At 43.8% G+C, this 24,311-nt stretch overlaps 1 protein-coding gene across 1 annotated transcript in view; it reads right to left on the reverse strand.

Moving 5' to 3' along the window:
* Positions 1-24,311, reverse strand: part of CSMD2 (CUB and Sushi multiple domains 2) — a 579,918-nt gene that overhangs the window by 167,874 nt on the left and 387,733 nt on the right. Inside the window, exons 20-23 of the mRNA XM_033115124.1 lie at positions 21,505-21,720; positions 19,899-20,087; positions 14,762-14,931; positions 832-988 (exon numbers count right to left, since the gene is read on the reverse strand). Of these exons, the coding sequence (XP_032971015.1) occupies positions 832-988; positions 14,762-14,931; positions 19,899-20,087; positions 21,505-21,720 (732 nt within the window). The remainder of the gene's footprint in view (positions 1-831; positions 989-14,761; positions 14,932-19,898; positions 20,088-21,504; positions 21,721-24,311) is intronic.

The following is a 24,311-nucleotide window of genomic DNA, read 5'->3' on the forward strand; positions in this document are numbered from 1 at the left end:
TCTGGGCAGCTCACATAAATGGATCACATAATACGTGGTCTTTTGTGACTGGCTTCGGTCACCGAGCATGTTTTCGAGGTTCACCCATGTTGAAGCACAAGTCAGAACTTCATCCCTTTTTATGGACAAATAATATGCCATTGTATGGACAGACACACACATTTTGTTTAGCCATTCATCAGTTGATGGATACTCAGTAGATTTTAAAATAGTCTATAAAAGCACTTTTTTTTTTTTTTTTTGGTATTTACTGGGCAAGAAGAACCTCAAATAAATGAATAAATGGTCATGAAACCAAAGTATGGGAGGTCATCCCAAGTACCCCAGGGAGCTGCATACAAACTGGGGTGCTTTCCATTTTCAAACTCCCAGGACTAAAGGAGAGAGTTAAAACCATGAAAAAAAAGAGGGAAAAGAATCAAGACTCAACTCTTTAGGGAGTAGTAAAAAACGAACATAATTATACATTAGTGTTTGCATTTTTTACATCTGGCTGTAGCTGAATATTATTTTATAAATGCCACGATTAACAAAGGCTGTCTTTGGTGGCTTTAATTAAAGGCTCGGCATTTATAATTTTTAAAGTATTAGTGAGTAAAAGGTATGCTGTCAACTCAATTAACCGCAAGTTTCAACCACAGAGATTTATGCCAAGTGCCAGCTTATCCAAATCGCAGGCACAGGGTCTTAGCGGAAACAACCAGGTACGCATGCGCCAGGTAGAGCAAAGGAAGCCTGCTTGGTGATGGACGATGTCCCAGAGCCCAACCTCCCTGCTTGTGGAACTAGGAAAAGCCTGACTTATCGTCAAGATATGCAAGAAAGACTTACTGGAAAACTGCAGCTCAAAGCCCTTGCTGGTATTCTCTGCATCTGTGATGAAATCAAGCCACAGGCTGCTGGATGTGCTGTTCAAAGTCACCCCCACCATCTCCGAGTGGCTGAACACTCCCAGCAAACGGGCGGAGTTGTTGTTGCCATCATAGACCTGAACACAGGAGAGACCCCAACCCAACGTCAGCAGCATGGCCTTATTTCGAACAACAGCTTCTCACCCCACAGCCCGCACTCCTAGAGTTTAGCACTGATGACTGTCAGAGAGGCACTGAGTCATCAGATGAAGGGAGATCGCAGAGTGGACCTAGCAACAGAGTTGAGTTATCGGTCCCTCTCGTTTCCACTTGGTGGCAGTTCGGTGCTCAGCCCATCTCAGGTTGAATCTGGTCTCTAGAAAACTGGTTGCTGTTGTAACCTTTCCAGTGGAGATCTGCTCTTGTCCCCTCAACCCCCATATGGCACCAGCTTACTCTTCAGCAGCCTGGGGAGGCCAGGTTAGGGCCGCCTGACTGCCCAAGCCATCTGTTTCTGCAGACAGGAATGCTGAAAGCATTCGGTATCTCTGCATTGCGAAACACTCAATCCATGAGACAATCCTCCTCCTGCTGGAACCCACCCCACTGTGGTATTGATCTTGACCACTGTGCTGGACATGGTCCCTGGGATCCAGGTAGGATGGAGTTAAGATGACCAGCGTGTCACGGTGCCTTTCCCTTCCCCAAGCTCAGCCTCTGCCCCTTCCCTCCTAAAATGAGGGCCTGCTGGGCTTGCCAGGGGTGGAACGGTGCGTGCATCTGGCTCTGCTGACTCCCATCTGTGCCCTGAACTTCTGAGCACCAGCAAAGTCAACAATCATCAGAATAATGAACTGACTCCCTCGGTTTTGAGGTTGCTGCTCCTTTCCAGATAATTGTACAAATAACAACAGAAGTTGTGATTGAGTGAAGGACCCCCTGGTGCTTTGGTAAATATCAAAGATGGGATCTATGGGTGGGTGATGAATATTTGTGCATGGCACAGGATGTGGTGCCAGCTGCCAGCAAATTGGAACAATATTTCCATTCTACTATTTATGAAGCAAAGCTTTCTAAAAGCAGCCATCCTTCAAGCTAACAGTGCTGTATATTACAGAGGTTTGTTTAGGCCCCCGGGAGCCTCAAGTTTCCTCAAGTCTGTCTATGTGCAATTGCTTTATATCACTGATAGACTGAGAGAATTCCAGAGTTCCAACAGACAGAGAGGGCACCAGTTCAAAGAGTTTAGCCCACTGCCGCACCCGAATTGTAATAGAAATCTTTGTACCCATTAAAACATATATTGGGATTAATTAAGGCATTGATCATTAATGCTTGCTAACACCACAATAAGAGAGACAACCAGATATCATGAACTTCTTGATGGAAGCTGTACCATTCCTATGGCGTCATTTTGCTGGGAGAAAACAAACAAACAAAAACCAAACCTGAACCAGATCAAGTAACTGACAGGAAATACAGAGGACCACATGAAATGACACTCTGGGAATGTGCTCAGTAAAATCCAGAATGTGAAAAATTCCACTGGACAAATGACCCGATTTCTTCAACAAATAAATTGTAAATGGGGGAAAAAAAAGAGAAGGAGGTAAAAACCTATAGATTAAAAACCGCATGAGGCAACTAATTCAATGTGTAGACTTTCTTTGGGTCCTGATTCAAATAATCTATAAATTTAAAAAATATTATGACATTTATGAGATAATTGGAAACTTGAACAGTCACTGGATATATAATGGTATTAAGAAACCGTTGTTAATTAATAAAAGTATAATGGGAACAAGATTTTCTCCTTAATTTCAAAGCATAATTCATCCTAATTGTTAAGAACAAAAAATGTTCTTACTGTGTCATTATGATAAAATATTCATTGCAGAAAACTTATAAAACAGAAAAGCACAAAGGAAATAAAGCAACTTTCAGCACACATAACATTTCGGTGACTGACTCTCTAGGCTTTGTTCTATGCATATCTTCCACACATATATATGTATATACATACACGAGGTCTGACAATTAAGTTCGCAAACTTGTTGCAATGATATTGCTAACCTTTTTTGATATCAGAGGGAGTATTCATTATGAATTGGTACCAACTGGACAAACAGTTAACCAAGTTTACTATTTGGAAATGCTGAAAAGTCTGAGTGAAAAGGTTAGACGACCTGAACTTTTCACCAACAATTCATGGCTCTTGCATCACGACAATGCACCAGCTCACACGGCACTGTCTGTGAGGGAATTTTCTCTGTCTGTGAGCCAGTAAACAAATAATTGTATTGAAACACCCTCCCTACTCACCTGATCTGGCCCCCAGTGACTTCTTTCTTCACCCAAAGATAAAGGAAATATTGAAAGGAAGACATTTTGATGACATTCAGGACATCAAGAGTAATACAACGACAGCTCTGATGGCCATTCCGGAAAAAGATTTCCAAAATTGCTTTGAAGGGTGGACTAGGTGCTGGCGTCGGTGCATAGCTTCCCAAGGGGAGTACTTCAAAGTTGACCGTAGTGATACTCAGCAATGTAGCTCTTTTTCTAGCTAGGATTAGCGAACTTAATTATCTTACCTCATATATTTCTTTATTTTTTTATAAATACAAGATAAAACTATAGATACTATATGGTAACTGTTCTTTTGCTTCATCTAATGTGCATATTTTAAAAAATCATTAAATATTTTCCCCTAGCAGCAGTTAAATAGCTGCAGGAATTTCCATCATAAAATTAACCTATCCCCCCAATATAATTATTCATACATCACTGTCCAGAATGTGTGCCCTGGCATATAAGAGGCACTCAATAAATGTATGATAAATAAATAAACAAACCAATGTTATCTTCTAGTACTTTTGTCCTGGATTTATTTTGGCACAAGATATAAGATTTCACCTTTTATCCCTGGTTGATTAGACATTTAACCAAACCTTATTTATAAATATTTCATCCAACACCAAATTTAAATCCACCATTATCACATATATAGTTATATTAATTTGGTTTTGTTTGTTAACTTTCTATTCTAATGCATTAATCTATTTATCTATTCTTCTGCATGACCCACACTGTTTTAATTACTGTATCTTTATAATACAAATACTTAGGATGGCAAGTCCTCCCTTATTTGTCTTCTTTTAACTTAAAAAAATATTCTCACATATTTACTCCTCTGGATAAACTTGAGAAGAATTTTCTCAAATTAAAAGCAACGACAACCCTCCTCAAAGGAAAAAAAAAATCGCAAAAAACTTGTGTAATTGATTAACATTAAATGTGTGAATTGATTAGAGGAAAATACATTTATATGATATTAAATTGTCCTATCCATATACACAGAGTCTAACTTCATTGAATCAAGTTGTCTTTTAAGTCTCTCAGTAAAATTCTGTATTTATTTCTGGGTATTTTTATATTTTTGATTGCTGTTGGGAGTTGGGTCTTTGCATACACTTATTTCCTAACAGAATATTGCTTGTCTATAAGACAATTGCTTTGATAGTCTAGTTCATCATTATGTACAGGTAACGGGAATGTATCCCTGAGAAATCCAGGAGAATCCAGGCACATCCATTACATCTTAGCTTCCCTTTCCCCCCTCTATTAGATGTTTTTCTTTTTTTCAGCTTTGTTGAGGTATAACTGACAAATAAACGTTGTATATAACTGAAGAAGAGACAATACTCACTAACTCACTTTATGAGGCCAACATTACCCCGATACCAAAACCTGGTAAGGATAATACAAAAAAAGAAAACTATACACCAATATCTCTGATGAATACAGATGCAAAAATCCTAAACAAAATTCTAGCAAATCGAATGCAACAATATATTAAAAAGATTATTCCTCACGACCAAGTGGGGTTCATCCCAGGGGCACAAGGATGGTTCAACATACGCAAATCCATCAATGTGACACATCGCATAAACAAAATAAAGGACAAAAATCATATGATTATATCAATTGATGCAGAAAAAGTGTTTGACAAGATACAACCTCTATTTATGATTCAAACACTTAATAAAATAGGTATAGAAGGAAAATACCTTAACATAACAGAGGCCATATACGACAAACCCTCAACTAATATCATAATGGTGAAAAACTGAAGCCCTTTGCTCTACGTTCAGGAACACGACAGGGCTGTCCCCTATCACCTCTGCTTTTCAACATAGTGTTGGAAGTCCTCGCCAGAGCAATCAGGCAAGAGAAAGAAATAAAAGGCATCCAAATTGGGAATGAAGAAGTTAAATTGTCACTCTTTGCAGATGACATGATGCTATATATAGAAAACCCTAAAGACTCCACCAAAAAGCTATTAGAAACAATCAACGAATACAGTAAAGTTGCCGGCTACAAAATCAATGTACAAGAGTCCATTGCATTCCTATATACTAACAATGAAATCTCAGAAAAAGAAATTAAAAAAAAAACCCAATTCCTTTAGTAATTGCAACAAAAAGAGTACCTAGGAATAAACTTAACCAAGGATGTGAAAGACCTATATGCTGAAAACTATAAGACATTTTTAAAAGAAATTGAAGAAGACACAAAGAAATGGAAAGACATTCCGTGCTCATGGATTGGAAGAATCAACATAGTTAAAATGACCTTATTACCCAAAGCAAAATACATATTTAATGCAATCACCATCAAAATCCCAATGGCATTTTTTAAAGAAATAGAACAAAAAAAAATCATCAGATTTGTAGGGAACCACAAAAGACCCCGAATAGCCAAAGCAATCCTAAGAAACAAGAACAATGCTGGAGGTATCACACTCCCTGGCTTTAGCTTGTACTACAGGGCAACAATAATCAAAACAGCATGGTATTGGCAGAAAAACAGACACACAGACCAACGGAATAGAATTAAGAATCCAGAAATAAACCCACATAAATGTGGACAGATAATTTTTGACAAAGAAGCAAAAAACATAAAATGGGGAAAAGACAGCCTCTTCAATAAATGGTGCTGGGAGAATTGGAAAGCCACGTGCAAAAGAATGAAACTGGACTGCTATCTGTCACCATGTACCAAAATTAATTCAAAATGGATCAAAGACTTAAGCATAAGACCTGACACAATAAACTGCATAGAAGAAAACATAGGTACTAAACTTATGGACCTTGGGTTCAAAGAGCATTTTATGAATTTGACTCCAAAGGCAATGGAAGTAAAAGCTAAAATAAACGAATGGGACTATATGAAACTTAAAAGCTTCTACACAGCAAAAGAAACCATCGACAAAATAAAGAGGCAACCAACTGAATGGGAGAAGATTTTTGCAAACAGTGCCTCCGATAAGGGGCTAATATCCAAAATATACAAGGAACTCATGAAACTCAACAACAGAAAAACAAACAACCCAATTGAAAAATGGGCAGAGGACCTGAAGAGATATTTCTCCAAAGAGGACATACAAATGGCAAATAGACATATGAAAAAATGCTCAACATCACTAATCATCAGAGAAATGCAAATAAAAACCACAATGAGATATCACCTCACCCCAGTCAGAATGGCTATCATCAACAAGACAAATAGTAACAAGTGTCGGAGAGGCTGTGGAGAAAAAGGAACCCTCATACACTGTTGGTGGGAATGCAGACTGGTGCAGCCGTTATGGAAGGCAGTGTGGAGGTTCCTCAAAAACTTACGAATAGAATTACCATATGACCCAGCAATCCCTCTCCTGGGTATCTACCCAAAAAATCTGAAAACATCTACACATAAAGACACGTGTGCTCCAATGTTCATTGCAGCTTTGTTTACGGTGGCCAAGACGTGGAAACAACCAAAATGTCCTTTGATAGATGAATGGATAATGAAGCTGTGGTATATATATACAATGGAATATTATATGGCGGTAAGAAAAGATGATATAGGAACATTTGTGACAACATGGATGGATCTTGAGAGTATAATGCTAAGCGAAACAAGTCAGACAGAAAAAGCAGAGAACCATATGATTTCACTGATATGTGGTATATAAACCAAAAACAACAAAAGAACAAGACAAACAAATGAGAAACAAGAAATCATAGACACAGACAATAGTTTAGTGGTTACCAGAGGGTAAGGGGCTGGGGGGTGGGAGATGAGGGCAAGGGGGATCAAATATATGGTGATGGAAGGAGAACTGACTCCGGGTGGTGAACACACAATGGGATTTATAGATGATGTAATGCAGAATTGTACACCTGAAATCTATGTAATTTTACTAACAATTGTCACCCCAATAAATTAAAAACAAACAAACAAACAAAAAATCTGACACAATAAACTGCATAGAAGAAAACATAGGTACTAAACTTATGGACCTTGGGTTCAAAGAGCATTTTATGAATTTGACTCCAAAGGCAATGGAAGTAAAAGCTAAAATAAATGAATTAGACTATATGAAACTTAAAAGCTTCTGCAGAGCAAAAGAAACCATCGACAAAATAAAGAGGCAAAATAAAGAGAAGGTTTTTGCAAACAGTGCCTCCGATAAGAGGCTAATATCCAAAACATACAAGGAACTCATGCAACTCAACAACAAAAAAACAACAACCCAATTGACAAATGGGCAGATGACCTGAGGAGACATTTCTCCAAAGAGGACATACAAATAGGCAAATAGACATATGAAAAAATGCTCAACATCACTAATCATCAGAGAAATGCAAATAAAAACCACAATGAGATATCACCTCACCACAGTCAGAATGGCTATCATCAACAAGACAAATAGCAACAAGTGTTGGAGAGGCTGTGGAGAAAAAGGAACCCTCATACACTGTTGGTGGGAATGCAGACTGGTGCAGCATGGAGGTTCCTCAAAAACTTACGAATAGAATTACCATATGACCCAGCAATCCCTCTCCTGGGTATCTACCCAAAAAATCTGAAAACATTTATCCATAAAGACAAGTGTGCTCCAACGTTCATTGCAGCTTTATTTACAGTGGCCAAGACATGGAAACAACCAAAATGTCCTTCGATAGATGAATGGATAAAGAAGTTGTGGTATATATACACAATGGAATACTATTTGGTGGTAAGAAAAGATGAAATAGTACCATTTGTGACAACATGGATGGATCCTGAGATTATAATGCTAAGCAAAACAAGTCAGACAGAAAAAGTAGACAACCATATGATTTCACTGATATATGGTATATAAACCGAAAACAAAAGAACAGGACAAACAACTGAAAGAACAAAAACTCATAAACATAGACAATAGTTTAGGGGTTACCAGAGGGTAAGGGGGGAGGGGGGAGTAGGGCTCTAGAAGAGGGTCAACGGGGTCTAATACATGGTGATGGGAAGAGAACTGACGTTGGGTGGTGAACACACAATGTGAGATATAATGTATTACAGAATTGTACACCTGAAATCTATGTAACTTTACTAACAATTGTCGCCCCAATAAACTTTAAAAAAAATAAAAATAAATAAATGGATAGTTTTTTACACACAGTGACAAACAATGTGAACATTCCTACAAACACTGCTGTATGTCTGCTTGCACACATGCGTTTGAGTTTCTCTAGGGCATACATCTAGCACAGAAGAGCTGGGAAGGCACATTTTCAACTTTGTTACATATTGCCAGATTGCTTTCCGAAGAGTAATACTAATTTAATCTCACTAACAACATACAACAGTTCTCATTGCATTATATCCTTGCCAACCCTTGGTATTTTCAGGCATTCAATTTTTCTTCCAGTTTGATGGGTGTGAAATATTATCTCATTTTAATTTGTACATCCCTGATTATCATTGAAGTTGAGCATCTTTGAGTATGTTTATCAGCAATCCTACTTTTCTGTGAATTGCCTGTTCATATCTTTTGCTGATCCATGAACATAAAACCTCCCTGCACTTATTTTAATGTCCTTCAAAATAAAGTTTTATTTTCTCAGTAAAGATTACACACATTTTTGTTAGGCTTATTCCTAGCTGTCTTGTACTTTTGTTTCTATTATGAATGAGACCTTTTTTCCTGATTATATTCTAATTGGTTATAGAAACGCCAACAGTTTTGCTGAATTGTCTTATTGGTTCTGATAGTTTATCAGTTGATTCTTTTGTATTTTCTGAGTAAGAGACATTTTATTTATTTATTTATTTGGAGATATTTTATATATTCTTTTCTAATTTTTATTGTTTCTTTTTTTAAAAAAGATTTTTATTAAAATATAGGTTACATACAATGTTATATTAGTTTCAGGTGTATATCACAGTTATTCAACATTTACATACCTAAAAAAGTGACCACCATGATAAGTCCAGCAACCATCTGACACCATACCACGCTGTCACAATATTAATGACTATATTCCCTATGCTGTACATTACATCCCCAAGACTTATTAGTTTCTTTTTTTCTTTTTTGGGGGTATAATTGTAGTGGCTTGGAGCTGCAGTGTAATGCTGACTACTATTGGTGATCGTAGAACTACTGGTCTTGTTATCCTGCCTTTACCGGGGATCCTTAGGAAGTTTTGTCATTAAGAATAATGTTTGCTAGAGGTGTCGGTGGAAACTTTTTATCAGATTAAGAAAGTTCTGTCGATAGGTATATATTTTTAAAATTCATGAATGAGTATTAAATTTCGTTACATGATGTTCTGGGGTACACTGGAGGATCATGTATTTTTCTCTTCTGTTTATAAGGATATTATGTTGAACCCCATCAACTTGCTAATATTCAATCAGTGTTGACCTACAAAAATGGCAATTTCACAGGGTTTGCCCAAGAAACAACATTACGAGCTTTGCTAATGTTGACACATCCTCACATTCCTGGGACCAACCCCACTTGTCAGTTTTGTATTAATACTGAGCTAGATTTAATATATTGTATTTAGGAGTTTTAGATCTACGATCATAGGTGAGACTAGCCTAATAGTTTCTGTTCTTATGCTGCCCTCATTCAGTTTGATATCAGTGTTTCCACTTGTTCCTCATTTAAATAAAATGAGTTGGGAGGTAGATCCTAATTTTTCTCTTTTCTGAGGCAGTTTGGTTATTTCAGGGACTAACTGTCCCTGAAGTTTTGTTGGTTTACCTGTAGAACAGTTTAAGCCTGGAGCCTTTGGGAGAGGATATGGGGGAATTCCAATTTACTGGTTTATTCCAATTTCTTTTCTTAATGTTAGTACTTTTATCCATAAAAAATTCCATTTCGTTTAAGCTTTCAGATATCTTGGCTTATAGTTGTTCCTAATTATTTTCTTATTATTTTCATAATCTCTACTATATCTATGACTATGTTCCTTTTCTCATCCTTAATATTATATATTTGTGCCTTCTTTATTCCTTGATCAGTCCTGCCAATTTGTCTATTTTATTAGTTAAAGTTTTCAAATAAAAGTTGCTTTTGTTGATAATTGCTATTTTTCAATTTTTTAGTGATTTTTGCTTTTATCTTTTCTTCTTTTTAAAAAAATAAATTTTATTGTTTAATTACAGTTGACATACAGTATTATATTAGTTTCAGGTGCACAATATAGTGATTAGACACTTTATAAATTATGACGTGATCACTACGATAAACCTAGTACCTATCTGACATACTCATTACAATATATTGACTATATTCTTTATGCTATACTTTACATTCCTATGACTATTTTTTGTTTTTTTTTTTTACTAGTTTCAGGTATACAAAGCTATGTAATAGTTAAAGTATCTTTCTCCTACTTTCTTTGGATTTATTCTGTTATATTATTCAAGCTACCTAAATCCTTATTTAATTTTAACCTAGGTCATATGCCAGAGACTAAGAGAGGTGTATTAAAATCTTGCACAATCACTGTAACTTTATTAAAATTTTTTACATTTCTGCAGTTTTTGTTTAATTTATTCATGCTATGTTATTTGGCATATAAAATGTTACTGTGTTTTGAGTGTACACTTTATTAATATAAAAGAATCCTCTTTTTCATTTCCTTATGAGATGTGGGAGAAGCTCTCTAATTTATCTTATAACAAACTGATTTCATTTTTCTGTGGTTTACCATTTTCTGTTCATTGCCTCCATTCCATTTTTTTAATTGGATGATCACATTTTTCATCTCTATTCAATCTTTCCTCATCTCGGATTGCTGTTTTCATTATTGCCTATTTTTGTGTCATAACTATAATATTCTCTCAAACCTTGTTAATACAAATTAGGAACTTTTAAAGTTTTTTTTCTTTGTTGCTTAGAGAGGGGCAGTTAGTCTTGACTCCTCAGACAGGTCTCCTTCTTCTGATCTACTGAATATTTACACATATCCAGTTAATTTTCCTGTTGGCACACCATTTCAAAGGAGGAATAAAAATGGAGAATGGAAATATCCAGTAGTCTCTAAGGGCGAGCAGAAGAGTTAAGCCATAACAGGAGATTCTCCTGCTATTGGTGCTACAGTGTGTGTGTGTGTGTGTGTGTGTGTGTGTGTGAAAGAGAGAGAGAGAGAGAGAGAGATCATGGAAGCCTCTTTTCTAATGAGCCTGACCACTCTTATTAGGCACCATCCATGGCACTGCCCTGCCTTATCTGGCTTGTCAACAAAAGCCAAATGAAATGCAGAATGTCACGCTGAGAGGGTACCATGGCTCTGTGTGGTCTCTTGGACCTATGTAGTACACTTCCAGAGGGGCTGCTGGGATTAAGATCTGGTCGCTGCCAACTATCCTGTGCTGTGTCCTTGGCTCTAAATTCTGCTGCTCAAAGCTACGTGGTCTTAAATGCATTTTCTCTTTCAGGTTTCTCACACGAATCCACAGGCAGGATTTCGCGTCCCTGTGTGAATTGTAGTTTGATCAGGCCCTCTCTCAATCTGGACCCTTTTCTGGGTATTCTATTCGCCAGAAATTCCTTTACGTTGTATATGAAAGGCACCCTTGCCTAATTTCCAGGGCCAAGATCACATTCCCCTGTTTTCATATCACTGTAGTCATTTTCGTGGGAACCTGCAGACAAAGCAGCTATACATGTGCTTCACTGGCCACCTTGAACCGAAAGTCATTTAAAGGCCCTTCCTGTCTTGCTGATGTTAGAGGCCAAAAGAAATCAGGTGGTGCTGAGAGACGAGCTGGAGTATGGAGTATGGATTTTTGCAGTAAAGAATTTGTAGTTATCAAAGATAAGGAACAGATCAGGGGTCCCAAATGCAAGAAAACAGTCATTTCATGGGTCAGAAATACACGTGTCTATAGAAGGTTTGGAGGGTTGGTCAGACGCACAAAATATTGTATCTTGGGCAACACATAGGTGGGAGGAGGTAACAGGTCTCCTTGGTCAGGCATTCAGGTGTGCACTGGGGCTTCTTTGGAGGATCAGGAAAATCCTCAAGGTTAGGAATATGCCAGTGTTCTGGCCGATGGGCCAATCACACCGGGCAAAGGCCAGATGTCCCTGGAGGTGACTGATACCCTGGGCTCCTCCTGCACACATTTGAGCTGAGGCAGACTGGAGCGACAAGTTCAAACAGCAGTGCTGCTGCCACTGATGGTAGTGGCTGGGAATTCTGAATCCTATTTGGGAAACTATAATTGGGAGCTTCTTTTAGTTCTGAAACAGTTCTGAACCTATTCGTATCCTAGGGCCTCACTCAGAAGGGCAAGGAGGCCTGAGGAGAAGCGTTAGAACAGGAAGGGGCTACATGATACCACCCGATCTCCCTGGGTGCCTTGCCCTCCTTTCCCAAGGGCCTGGTTCTGTACAAGCTCTGGTGATCACAGGGTCCCATGATGGCCTTTCAGCCAGGTCAGAGCCACAGCCCAACCTTCTGAAAGATGTTAGAGGCCTAGACACAGGAGGAAGAGGTTCTTCAATCAGGTTGAGCACAGTATTAGAAAGCTGAGTGGCAGGCCAGCTGGGCAGGTGGCTGCTGAGACAAAGTCTGAAGCCTGGGAAGATCCCCCTAAGGAACATCGGAATCCATCTCTCTTTTCCTGCAGCCCTGAAGGGCTACCTAAGGCCCAGTGTCTCGCATGAGCCCTCCCTGACCTCTGCCCTGGGTTGTGTGGCCCATGTCCCCCCTTCCTCCTCTGAGTGTCTCCGAAAGTCTCTTGTCTATTACTAAGCTGCTCACTGCTTCCCGCGGCAGAGCCTCCAGTGTAGTGGGTGTGCACTCCTGTTAGCGATGTCTTAGGTGCTACTCGGGATCCCACCCTTGTGAGGCTTCTCAGGTACTCGCTGTATTCCGTTGGGACGCCAGCAACGCAGGAGCCCTTCTGCGTGTCCCATTAGGGCACGCGCCTAGAACCGCTGCCCACGCCCCCTTCAAAACTAGAACATGATAAGTTGTGCCTCAAATATGTCCCTTGTTTCTGAAGGGTTAACAACAGCCTTCAGCCAAGAAAGCCTGTGCACTGCCCACCTTTTACCAGTTCCATCTGTAGCCCTGAGGAGGGGCGGTGATTTGGCCCTGCGTCCCTGGCCATGTCACCCGAGGCTCTGCTGATCACGAACAAATGGATGGAGAGAAGGGAGGTCCAGGGGGCTGCCCGAAGACACGGCCCTTAGAAAGGATGAAGTCCTGCCTACGGGCGGCGCACTTAGAGGAAGACGCACACTGTTTTCTTTGTGTCTGGGGCGCTCAGAGGGTGAGCGACAGAGCTTACGAAGCCAACGCTAGGGCTCCATCCCCCCTGGGTCACTTTGCCATAATCTGCTCTACTTCAGGCACACTGAGCTCCAAACAGTCAGCTCATGAGTAGTCATCAACGTGAGTTCAAGGATAATTAGGCAAGAGTGAGCGATGCCTTCCACACACACACACACACACACACACACACACACTCACACCCCCCTACCCCCGAGAACGCATGCCCCAGAGGGTGGGTCAGGAGTATCAGCTGCACATAAAAAGAACGGTACATTCACCACATCTAGAGAGAGTCCTCAGGGATGTGGATTATTTAATGGTTTCTCTTTGGATTTCCAGAGCAATAGCCTCTGGTTGTTTCTAATGTCAAGACTTCTCTGACTACAGGGAATAAAACTATATTAGAATGAGCTAAAAAAAGTTTCCTGGCCTAAGATGAAAATGGACAGACTCTGTGTGACTTTCCTTATAATCCATTTTAATAAGGCAGCTCTTTGATAAATTCTCCAGAGTCATCTCCTTGATTACACACTTCACATGTTATTGGAGACACACACTTAATCACACAAAGAAACACAAGTCATATGTATGCTCAGTGTCTTAACAACTTCCTCTCCCTAAGTTTATAATCCAAGTCCTATCATTTCTTTCTTATATAGATTTTGAATCTATTTTCTTTAATCCCACTGCCCCACAGAGGCCATCACCAGACACATGAAAGCTACTAAAATAGCCTACCAGTTGACCGAAACATATACTCAAAACATACACAAGTGCACACACACACAATACGAGACAAGTATGCATAGACACAGATCCAAAAACCAAATACATAGACACAGATTCACACACATGTGGAAACATATGTATAAAAGTATCTATTTCACAAACATATCTACACAAGCTCACACACACACACACACACACGCACACACATACATTCTACGAGCTCTTCATTATCCAGGTTGATGGTCAGAGTTCACAGTGGAAAACCTGATCCACTGGCCACTCCCACTGAATTTATTATTATTACTTTTTATGCAGTCAACCCATACTCAATCACATATGTATTTGAGAGTAGTCAGCGCCTAAGTAAACTCTAAAGCCGCATTACTGGGCACTCACACACCTTTCTCTTTTAGGGTTTCACTTTCTCCCAGGTGAGTGAGGACAATATCTTGGGAATCAGGAGGGAAGATGAAAATATGGGCCATTCACACAGAGATAAATGAGTGAGTGATGACCACACTTTCGCATACTGTCACATATATACGCTAAGAAATCTATCAGTGTTACCTTGAGGACATCTCCTTCAGAGAGTTCAAATGCCCTGGCTTTAAGCTGAATCCCCTTTCCCGGCTGGGTCTGGATGGAGTAGATGCATTCATGGTTGTTATTGTAGTTCACAGGAAAATTGGGGGACAGCAAAGTGCCCTGCGTGCCCGTGACTGAATTCCCACACTCAGCTGGAAAGAGAATCATAATAACCATAGATTAACCCCCATTAGCTACATCCAGAAACCAAGTCACAGTGTTGGAGAACTTTACAAAGATGAAAAGCTGTTCGCCTCTCTCACTGCTAAAATGCCTGTTTATCTGTCCGTTTGTCTGCTTGTCTATAGGACTGCTTATCAAAGTTTTTTTTTTTTTAAAAAAAACATCTGCTCACCTATCGTTCTGCTTGGTTTCGTTCTCTCTCTCATTGTGTTTGTCTGTCTGTCTTCTGCAGAAACAGAAACAAACCCACTAGGAACCCTTCACTTTCACAGCATTCAGAAGCAGCCCTTCCCCACACCTGTTCACACAGTATCATAGCAACAGAAAAGACTGAGGATTGTGTCAGGGGAGGACGGTGGCAGCCAAGTGAGGAGAGATGAAGCCTTTCAGTTTTGGAGCATAGAAACTAAGAGGGGACAAGATCGCATCGTAATTGCTGGCATCTTCCCTGCTTCACAAGGAGCATTTCGGTCACTAGTCATGACCAGCAACTCCACAGGTGGGCAGAATCACCATCCCTGTTGAAAAGAACCTAGTACTTCACAGTTCAGATCTAGTCCCTCAATTCATGAAGAGGAGGGGGCTGAGAACCTCTTGGTCCTGGAACTGAGGCTCTGGGGAAAGTTTTAGCGTGACCCACTGAAACCCTGTTTCTTTCAACAGCTAATGAATTCACACCGTTCTCTCAAAACCTGTTTCTTCTCCTCCAGAATTAGTCATTCTTTCCGCATTGTTCCCATAACTTTATTTATAGCAGTTATCACATTTTACTTGACGTATTTCTGTCTACTCCACTGCACTGAGAATCTTCTAGGGCCTGGTATTATCTCTATGTCCACAACACCCACTCAGTCCCTGGGCAGGGCGGCCATCAGGACGAAAGGGAAAGGGGAAGTAGCTGAGTGGCAGGACACGTGCTGACGCACCCTGCAATTGGCTTTCTAGGCTCTTTAATAGTCGTGAAGCCTCCTGGTCTTCCCTGTACCACAGCACCTACAATACTGCACCCCGATTACTGGTTACTTGCCTGTATCCCCCACCCAAACTGGGAGTTACTTGAGGATAATGTCACGCTTAATGAATCTGTGAATTGCCAAGGCTTAGGCCAGATCACCTGTGAAATAAATATTTGCCAAAAGAATGAATGAATATAGAGTACACTGACCTCAGAAGACGTACAGTCCTAAAAATCATTAGGTTCTGGAAGGATGTCAAATACAAGTCCAGATGGCAGGCCCATTACTCGTCTGGACGTTTGGGGAGTTTGGAGCATGTGTTGAATCTTTGAGGTTGATGAAGCTTGCTTTCTCTAAACCGTCCCTCAGTGTCCCTCTTCTAGGCATAGCCCTTGGCTGGAAGCACCCTGTGGTCAATCAAGGGGCCATGGATTTGACTACACATTCAACCCTAATTACCCTAAACCTGGAGTGTACTTGGCTAAAGTAGTGCAGACGGAGCATGTGACACAGGAACATCCAGAGCTGAGCCTCTCAGGGGCTTAGATGTGCCCTTCTGTGTTCTCTGGTCCCCGAGGCTGCTCCTTAGACCTTTGAAGTCAGTGACCATGTCCCACCATCAAGCCCCAACTTTTTCAATGGGCCCTTCTCTCTGGGCTCTTTCCAGTTCAGAACCAGCTTTAGTTTCCTAAGACTTGACAGAAGTCATCACCACTGATTGAATGTCTGGAGGCAGACAGAAAAGTTACAGCAACTCTCTGAACTTCGGCCTCTTCACTGCCTCCATCTGTACGCTAATACCATCCTTAAGACTATGGAAAACAGATGCATGAGATTTGACGACAAAATAGGTGAAGATATGGGGAGTGGTTAGCACATAGGAGGCCCTCGACAGGTGTTATTCCTCCTTTCTCTCCTCATTGATCCCAAGTGAATCTATGAGGCTTATCTTCTTCCATCTGGAGCCTTAACTGCCCGTGCTCTGGGACTGGCAGGGAGCCCGAGAAGCTTTTGGGAAGCATGTGTTAGCTGTCCGAGATTCACAGCACCTTCACCGTTCCCGATGCCTCTTGCCCTCTGCCGAGTTCCTAAAGGTTGTTTTCCCTTAACCCTGGGCTGGGGCATATTATTGGACCCCCCGGCTTTCCGGCCCCTGGTTCTCAGCACAATAGGTATATGCCCATCTCTGCCCCAGGACGACCCTCTCCTCTTCCCACATCTTTATGAGGAGGCAACCGGGGTTGATGGCCTTAGATGGGGCCAGTCCTCGGCCAATCACCAGGTCCTGAACCCCTGCCAGGGTATCAGGGAGGGTACAGGAGGTAGAGAGACATGGCGTTTGCTTCTGGGAGAGTTTCCAAAGTAACAGGGGAGGTGAGCAGATGCACTGAAAAGCCAAACACAAGCATAAATGGAAACAAATAAATGTTCCAGAGGAACAAACAGCCCTCTGACCAGGAAAGTGCTGCTTCTGGCTCAGTCATCTATGACTTCTGTCCACCCCATCAGAAGAGGGCTCATTAAGGGCAGAGGCTGCGTCTAAACCGTCAGTCGGGAGCTCCCGAGGCAAAGGGTTAGGTCTTCTCTATCACACTGGGGCTCCCAAGGACAGGGCCGTGTCTCCTGCTGCAGACCGGGTCTCCTGGGGTCAGGACTGTCTCTTCCACATCAAGTTCAAGGGTCCCTGAGGTCAGGGGCTGTGTCACCCCATCACACCATGACACAGAGCCCAGGGATATTCATCTCCTTCTCAGCTGGGAATGTTCCCGGAAACACTGTGTGGGCTAAGTCATTCAATTTACACCTGCGGTGCATGTGGGAACAGCGAGCCTTCCCCAGTGGGCCTCTCCATCATGCCTCCAGCTCGAGGTTCTGTGGCAGGGCTAGTGGTCACGAGAGGTGATTGTAATTGCTGTGTGTTATTAATAACACGTGAAACAGAAGACAAATGTAATCATGAAAATATTGCGAGGTGTCATGAACAAACAGCAACTGGAATAATAAGTTAAAGAATGAGTTCACGTCATGAGATCAATGTGGCAAAAGCTTAAGGAGTGTGTGCATCGATGGCCCTGGATAATCCATTCAGGGAAAATGGCCCCCGAACCACTGAGCTGAGGATATTTTCCCAGAGAAGACAAGAGCTGCTAGCAGCCAGATACAAACTGAACCTCCACAGGGGGAGAATGTATGTGTCTGAATGTGTGCCTTGGGACAGGGCTTTGGATGGTCTGGGGGATGTTTGCAGGAGAAAGGACAAACCTTAGGATTATTTAATTGGTCAAAAATGGAATTCTGCATCTGTTTGTCTTAACGTGTCCCCTGTGAGACTGTAAAAGGTTATTAGGTATTGGTCGTCGATAAGTAACAATAAAAAGGTTATTGGTAAAATGACGATAATTATAGGTTACCTCCTGACTTACTGTAAATGTTTCATCTGCTCTGAGATAAAGTGACGTGGATATGGTTATCTCTGTTTTACAAATGAGGAAGCTGGGGCTGAGGGGTCTGGTGGCCTGCCCAAATCTACCAGCTGGCAAACGGCAGAGCAGAGACCCAACCCTGAGCTCCTGTGACTGCAGCCTGAGCCCCGCCTATTTTTGCCAGGCTGTTTACAATTGTCCTCTGCAGAGTCGCAGGGCTCCATGGTGTTGTCTCGGGCAAGGCTGGCCTCACAGGCCCTAAGACGCTGGCCCAGTCTCAGTCAGAGCGAGGCTGCTTTTATCTGTTTGGTATATTGAGGTTTTACGTTCTACTTCACTTGAAGCACGAGTTCCTTGGCAAATAGCCAGCATGGCAAGTATGTCACTAATCCTGCCTGTGTTCCGTCCAGTCCCACAGGGCAAATTCTGAGCAAGCAGAGCCGTCAACCTTCTAAACGAAGGACAGCCAACAGTTATCCCCGTTCTCTGCGGTATGACCCTATATCTCCTCACCCCTCAGGCCTGGAGCTCTGAACAGCCTTCTCTAGAGCTCTGGCAGCGTGGCAGGCAGGGCCTTGGCTCAGAGGGCTCCCAGTTCCAACTCTCCAACCTCATCGTCGACGGTTCTCCCTGTCACTTGCTCCAGACTGACCTGAGCTGCTCCCGAAACACCTTGTATCCTCACCCCACAGGGCCTTGGCACTCCCAGACAGTGGAGGGATTAGCTCCTCGAGTTCCTTCCGCTCTCTGCTAAAATGTTAACTCGTTAGCGAGGCCTCTGCTGACCACTCTTTCTAAAAGAGCAACCCTACCTCCAGCACTTTCTCTGTTGACCTTGTTTTTCTCTACCACCCTCAACATTGCCTGCCATACTACATATCTGTGGGTTTACAGCGTATATCCTCCGCCAGGATGTGAGACCACAAGTGGAGAGACTTTCTCTGTTCTGGTCACCTTTGGATCCCCAGCACCCAGAAGCCTGCCTGACATGCAACGAGTACTCCATAAATGAAGCCAACTCTTTTGCTTCCCTCTCTCCTCCCCAGCTGAATGGATGAAGTCTTTCTAGGGATTCTCAAAGGCTAGCACCCCCATTGGACTAGTGAAAGCACCCTCTACTCCACCAGACTGGGTCTCTCCACGGGCAAAGGTCATGGTCTCTCCATGGGCAAATATCTCCTTCCTATAGGTCCACCCAGTGCCCCACCCAGATTTCTCTGCAAGAGAAATCCTAAGCTGTGGAAGCATGTGGTAGGGGTGGGAGGGAAGAGTACAGACGTCAACTGCATGTGCCTACTGTGCATCCACTTTACAAAGGTAGGTAAAGCTCCAGAACAGCCCATGAATTGGGTACCGCCATCTTTACAGACCATGAGGCTGGAGCAGAAGGAGGTTAGGCCACCCAGGTCCCACTGCAGGTGACTGTATGCTCAGGCAGTCCTCAAACCCAGGCCCGTGGGCCTCTTTGCCTATGTGCTTTTCCACTATCTCATGTCAATTGACTAAAGGTTGGCCCACCCCATTAGTGAAGCAAAATGAAAGCACGTGACCACCTACCAACACACCTTGGCAGAGGCGAACTCCACAGGCGCCGTCTGCCCCCCAGGCACGTGATGCGGGCCGTGCCCTCCAGACGGTACCCGGGGAAGCAGGAGAAGGTCAAGGTGTCGCCTACGCCAAACTGCAAGCCCTTCCGGATGCTGTAGGCAGGGACCTCGGGCTCTTCACAGGGCTCCAAGTCATATTCTGGAAAGGTAGCAGGAGAGTCGGCGTCAGACACAGAAGACAGGAACACACAGACAGAAACACCAGGGAGAAAAGAGTCAGGGGTAAAGACAGACAGAGGACAGAACACGCACACACTGACCCATGACAGGAAACAAGAAAAGCGAGAGAGCCCGAGAGAAACAGAGGCCGAGAGACAAGCGGTGAGGAGAGGAGCAGGCCGCACGGTGTGTTGGGTGGTCTGATGCGCTCTGACTGAGCAGGGGGACAGGGCACAGTGCTTCTGGAAACACGCTTCCTGGGAGTGTTTCTGAGGTTCCTCATGACTTGACCCTTCCTCCTCTATTCCATTCGTCTCCATATTAACCTCAAGCCTCACGGCTCGCAGACTCTCCTGCCTCTTTCTCTTAGGGCACTGAACCAGGTAGACCCAATCAGCAGGGTTCTAGAGGGTCAGAACGTGTGACCCAGCCGAGGGCAACCTATACGGGGAAGAAGAATCTAAATGCTTCACTCAAAGCTATATCTCAGTGATGCTGGCACTTGAGGCAGATGACAAATGTGACAGGGCGCCATGTATGGATGAGGAACCTGCCTGGTACCTCTAGTGGCAGCACAGAAGTGACCATTCCTTGCCCCTGAGGGCATCTCCCTCTGAGACACAGTTCCCCAGGGCTCTGTGTGGTGAGGAGGAGGCCCAGTGCTGGATATGTCCCACCTGGGAGGCCAGCCCAGGTGCGTGGCAGGTGGCTTCTGTTACCGGGGCAGCACGGGCCATGTCCCACTTCCCAGAGGCCAGATATCTCTTGCCCAACCCGGGTGAGTCCATCTGATATCTCTGGCTGGGAAGGAGGGAACACTGGGGAGCAATGGGACAAGAGGGGCAGGGGGACTTGGTACCAGAGGAATGAAGGGTCCCCTTTTCTCCCTGAATGTCAAATTAAAGTTTTCTTTTCAGGATTACTAAACACAGAGATAAACATCTATTATTGTTAAATTAGCATTGATGAAGAAGCTCCAAAGGAGACAAACACACTCTACTAGTATGCTAACTTCAAACCCTCTTCCTTTTTTTTTTTTTTTGTAAATTTCTGAGGTTGTGAATAGTGGATGTGGGTGGGACCAGGCTAAGAATCTGCTGTTGCCAGGGCAGGAAGGGACTTCTTTGAATTCTTCTTGGTGAACCAGTTGGGTAAGTTCAGAGGGAAACCTAAACACCTTCAAAGGAGGTTCCCCTACATATCTGCTAACTCCTTCCAAGCCCATTACAGGGAAGTTCGCCCTGGTGTCTAACTCAGCGATCTTTTGCTGCAGTAGTAAGTTCCCTTCTCCCAGAGACCAGAGAACGGATCAACAACCATCTGCTAGGAAGACCAGAGGCTGGCAGCAGAGGGACAGATAGAGTGTCCTTCCCCCAAGGGACCCTCACAAGCTTTACCTGAGAAGGTGATGTTGAATCCTTCATAGGACATGGAGAAGTCGGAGATGAAGCGGACCTGGGCGGTGAAGTTGCCGTAGAGCCCAGCGCTGATGGGGGCTGGTAACCGCGAACCCGTCAGCTGCCTCAGGGGTTGGGTGAAACTGCCGTTCTCGGTGATGAGGAGGTAGTCATGGCCACTCTCCAGGTGGAAGGTGTGGAAAGTAAAGAACACACCTGACAAGAGACCAGAAGGGTCAGGGTGACGACGGTGAGGTGGCTGAAGCAGCCCCACTGCCAGATGGGATCTCCACGGACATTTCCAATTTCTAATTGCCGATGGGTGTAGAGGTACAAACATGCACTGCTGAGTCCACATGGGCGAACCTGAGTGCATGGACCTGAATGAACTGCCTCCCGCCATGGCTCACAGGTCCAGTCAGGGAGAAGCACACCCCTTTTCGTTTGTCAAAACGGGAAAGGGAGATTTATTTACGGCTAGTTCTGTGACAATGCTTCATAGTCTTTCACTCACTCACTCACTCACTCACTCACTCAACAAGTATTTGTGTATCTGTGGAGTGCTTCCTCTGGGCTAGAACCCAGGGCCAGATAGGTGCAAGGGCATACCCAAGACATTAAACAAGTCGCCGCAGTACAGATTGATGATTGCTGTAAACAGCGTAGATCACAGTGCCAGGGGGAGCAGAACGGGAAGCGTTTGCAGCAGGAGGAGGGGGGAGTAGGACGCCTCACCAAGGAGTGCACATTTGATTTGGGCCTTAAAAAGATGCCTAGGCATTAATGAGGTAGAAAAGGCATCCCACACAGGGGGCTGGTGTGTGTAAAGGAGCTGTGGAGTCCAGGGCGCAGAGAACTGCGCGGTGTGGCTGAGCACTCAGCAGGAAAAATCTGGAAAGGCAGGCTGGGGCTAGGCCGGGTATTTTTCCGGGGACAATGAGAAGCCAGCCTATCCAGAATGGATCACATTTCAGACTTAGTGAGACGCTGGTGGTGGTGAGGAGGATGGAGAGGAGGCAGAGAATAATTAGGATACAGCAGTCATGCCATGGTTGAGGGGGTGGGGACTGGCAGAGGGGGTGAGAGCAGGAAGTGGACAGGAGGCCTCAGGGAGGGAGAGTGGACAGGAGGCAGAGGCAGTGAGTGCAAAGGAGAAGTGAAAGGAAGCGTCTTGCCCGAGAGGAAGGTGATGGCTTTCGCTCGGCAGGGTAGGACATGCAGGAGGAAGAGCAGGTGTGGAAGGTAATGGAGTTAGCTTTGAACACCCCCTGTTTTCGGCATCTAAGCAGGGATATAGCTCGTGGGCAACTGGGAGCATAGCTGTGGGGCTCAGGATGAAGGTTGGACTGCGGAGGTAGGTCTGGGGGTCACCAACAAATAGGCCTTCTTTTCCACGCATCGGCCAGAAGCATGGGCAAGAGGGCCAGAGGAGGGCAGCGTGAGACTCAAAGAAGCGGCAGTATGCAAGCTTGGGGTGGAACGGCATCGAGGAGACAGGGAGAAGGAGGAGCCGTGAGAGGAAGAAAAAGGGAGGTGAGCACTCCCCTGTGGGGGAGGGCTAAGAGCACTAAACAAAAAACAATAATATTCGTTCACATTTGAGCACTGACTATTGGTGAGTTACTGTCCTATGTGTTTTAGTTGCCCTGTAATTGGCCCCTATCCTTTGGAAGGGAAGATATGAAAACTCATTTAATCCTGCCAATGACCCAATGACATGGGTACAATTATTTTCATCTCCATTTTACACCTGGAGGAAACCGAGGCACAAAGAGATGAAAGTCATGTGTCCAAGGTCACCCAGCTAGTAGGTGGTAGAGCTGAGCTCGGAAGTGAGGCGATCTGACTGCAGAGGCTGTGCAATAATCAGCGGCACGACACTGCTTCTCACGCTACAGAAAACGAGCAGGTATGAGGGGTCAGGTGGTGAGGAAGGTTATGGGGCAGCATGCTCACCCACAAGTGCGTGTGCCCATGGGAATATGTGCCCCGCATGTGCCAGGGCAGGAACTTGGGCACACCAGGGGTGCGGGACCCACTTATTCAAAGTCCACGGGCCACCAGCAGGGCATCGCCTGGGAGTTTGTTAGAAATGCAGAATCTCGGCCTCCACCGCAGCCCTTCTGAATCAGAATCCGCATGCGAACAAGAGCCCTAGGTGATTTGTAGGCACATAAAAGTTTGAGAAATACTTCTCAAGATAATTACATGTTTTTGATAAAAGATGGGTGGATCCAAGCTCTTAATGCTAAAGCATTTGAGATGTTTTCATGTTCTTGTCTCTCTGTTGATAAAAGCTGGCAAAGCAGGAGCATTTGGGATTCCATGGGTAGGGGTGGGGTAGAAGCAGTAGTGGGACCAGGATGCAGCTTGTAAATGCCCTATGCCTAGGTAACCAAGATGCATCCGTTAATTTACGTGCCCAAAGAAACAGATCCTAAGCACCTACTAAGTGCCAGGCCTGTGCTAAGTACTGAGAAAGATCTCCCAGTTTAGTGGAGGAGACAGACCATCAGTAATGAGAGCCCAGAGTGGGGGCACAGAGGAAGAGCGGGTAATTATGTCGTGAGGGTCGGGAAGGCTTCACAGGGCTCACAGGCCTTGGCATGATGGCTGTGTGCATGCTTGGAGAGTCTCAGGCACGTGTGCTTGAGTGTTTCCTATCTTCCCGACACACACACGTGTGCCAATGAGGAAAGAGTTCTCAATGTACAGAGCTTGGGAGAAAGCTTGGTGAAATATAGGTCCTTCCCTCCTAGCTGGAAAGCAGGGCTGGGTGGAGAGGGGGTCATACCCAGAAACAGGGG

Source organism: Rhinolophus ferrumequinum, chromosome 9, assembly GCF_004115265.2.
Source record: "Rhinolophus ferrumequinum isolate MPI-CBG mRhiFer1 chromosome 9, mRhiFer1_v1.p, whole genome shotgun sequence".
In the NCBI taxonomy this organism is placed as follows: Eukaryota; Metazoa; Chordata; class Mammalia; order Chiroptera; family Rhinolophidae; genus Rhinolophus; species Rhinolophus ferrumequinum.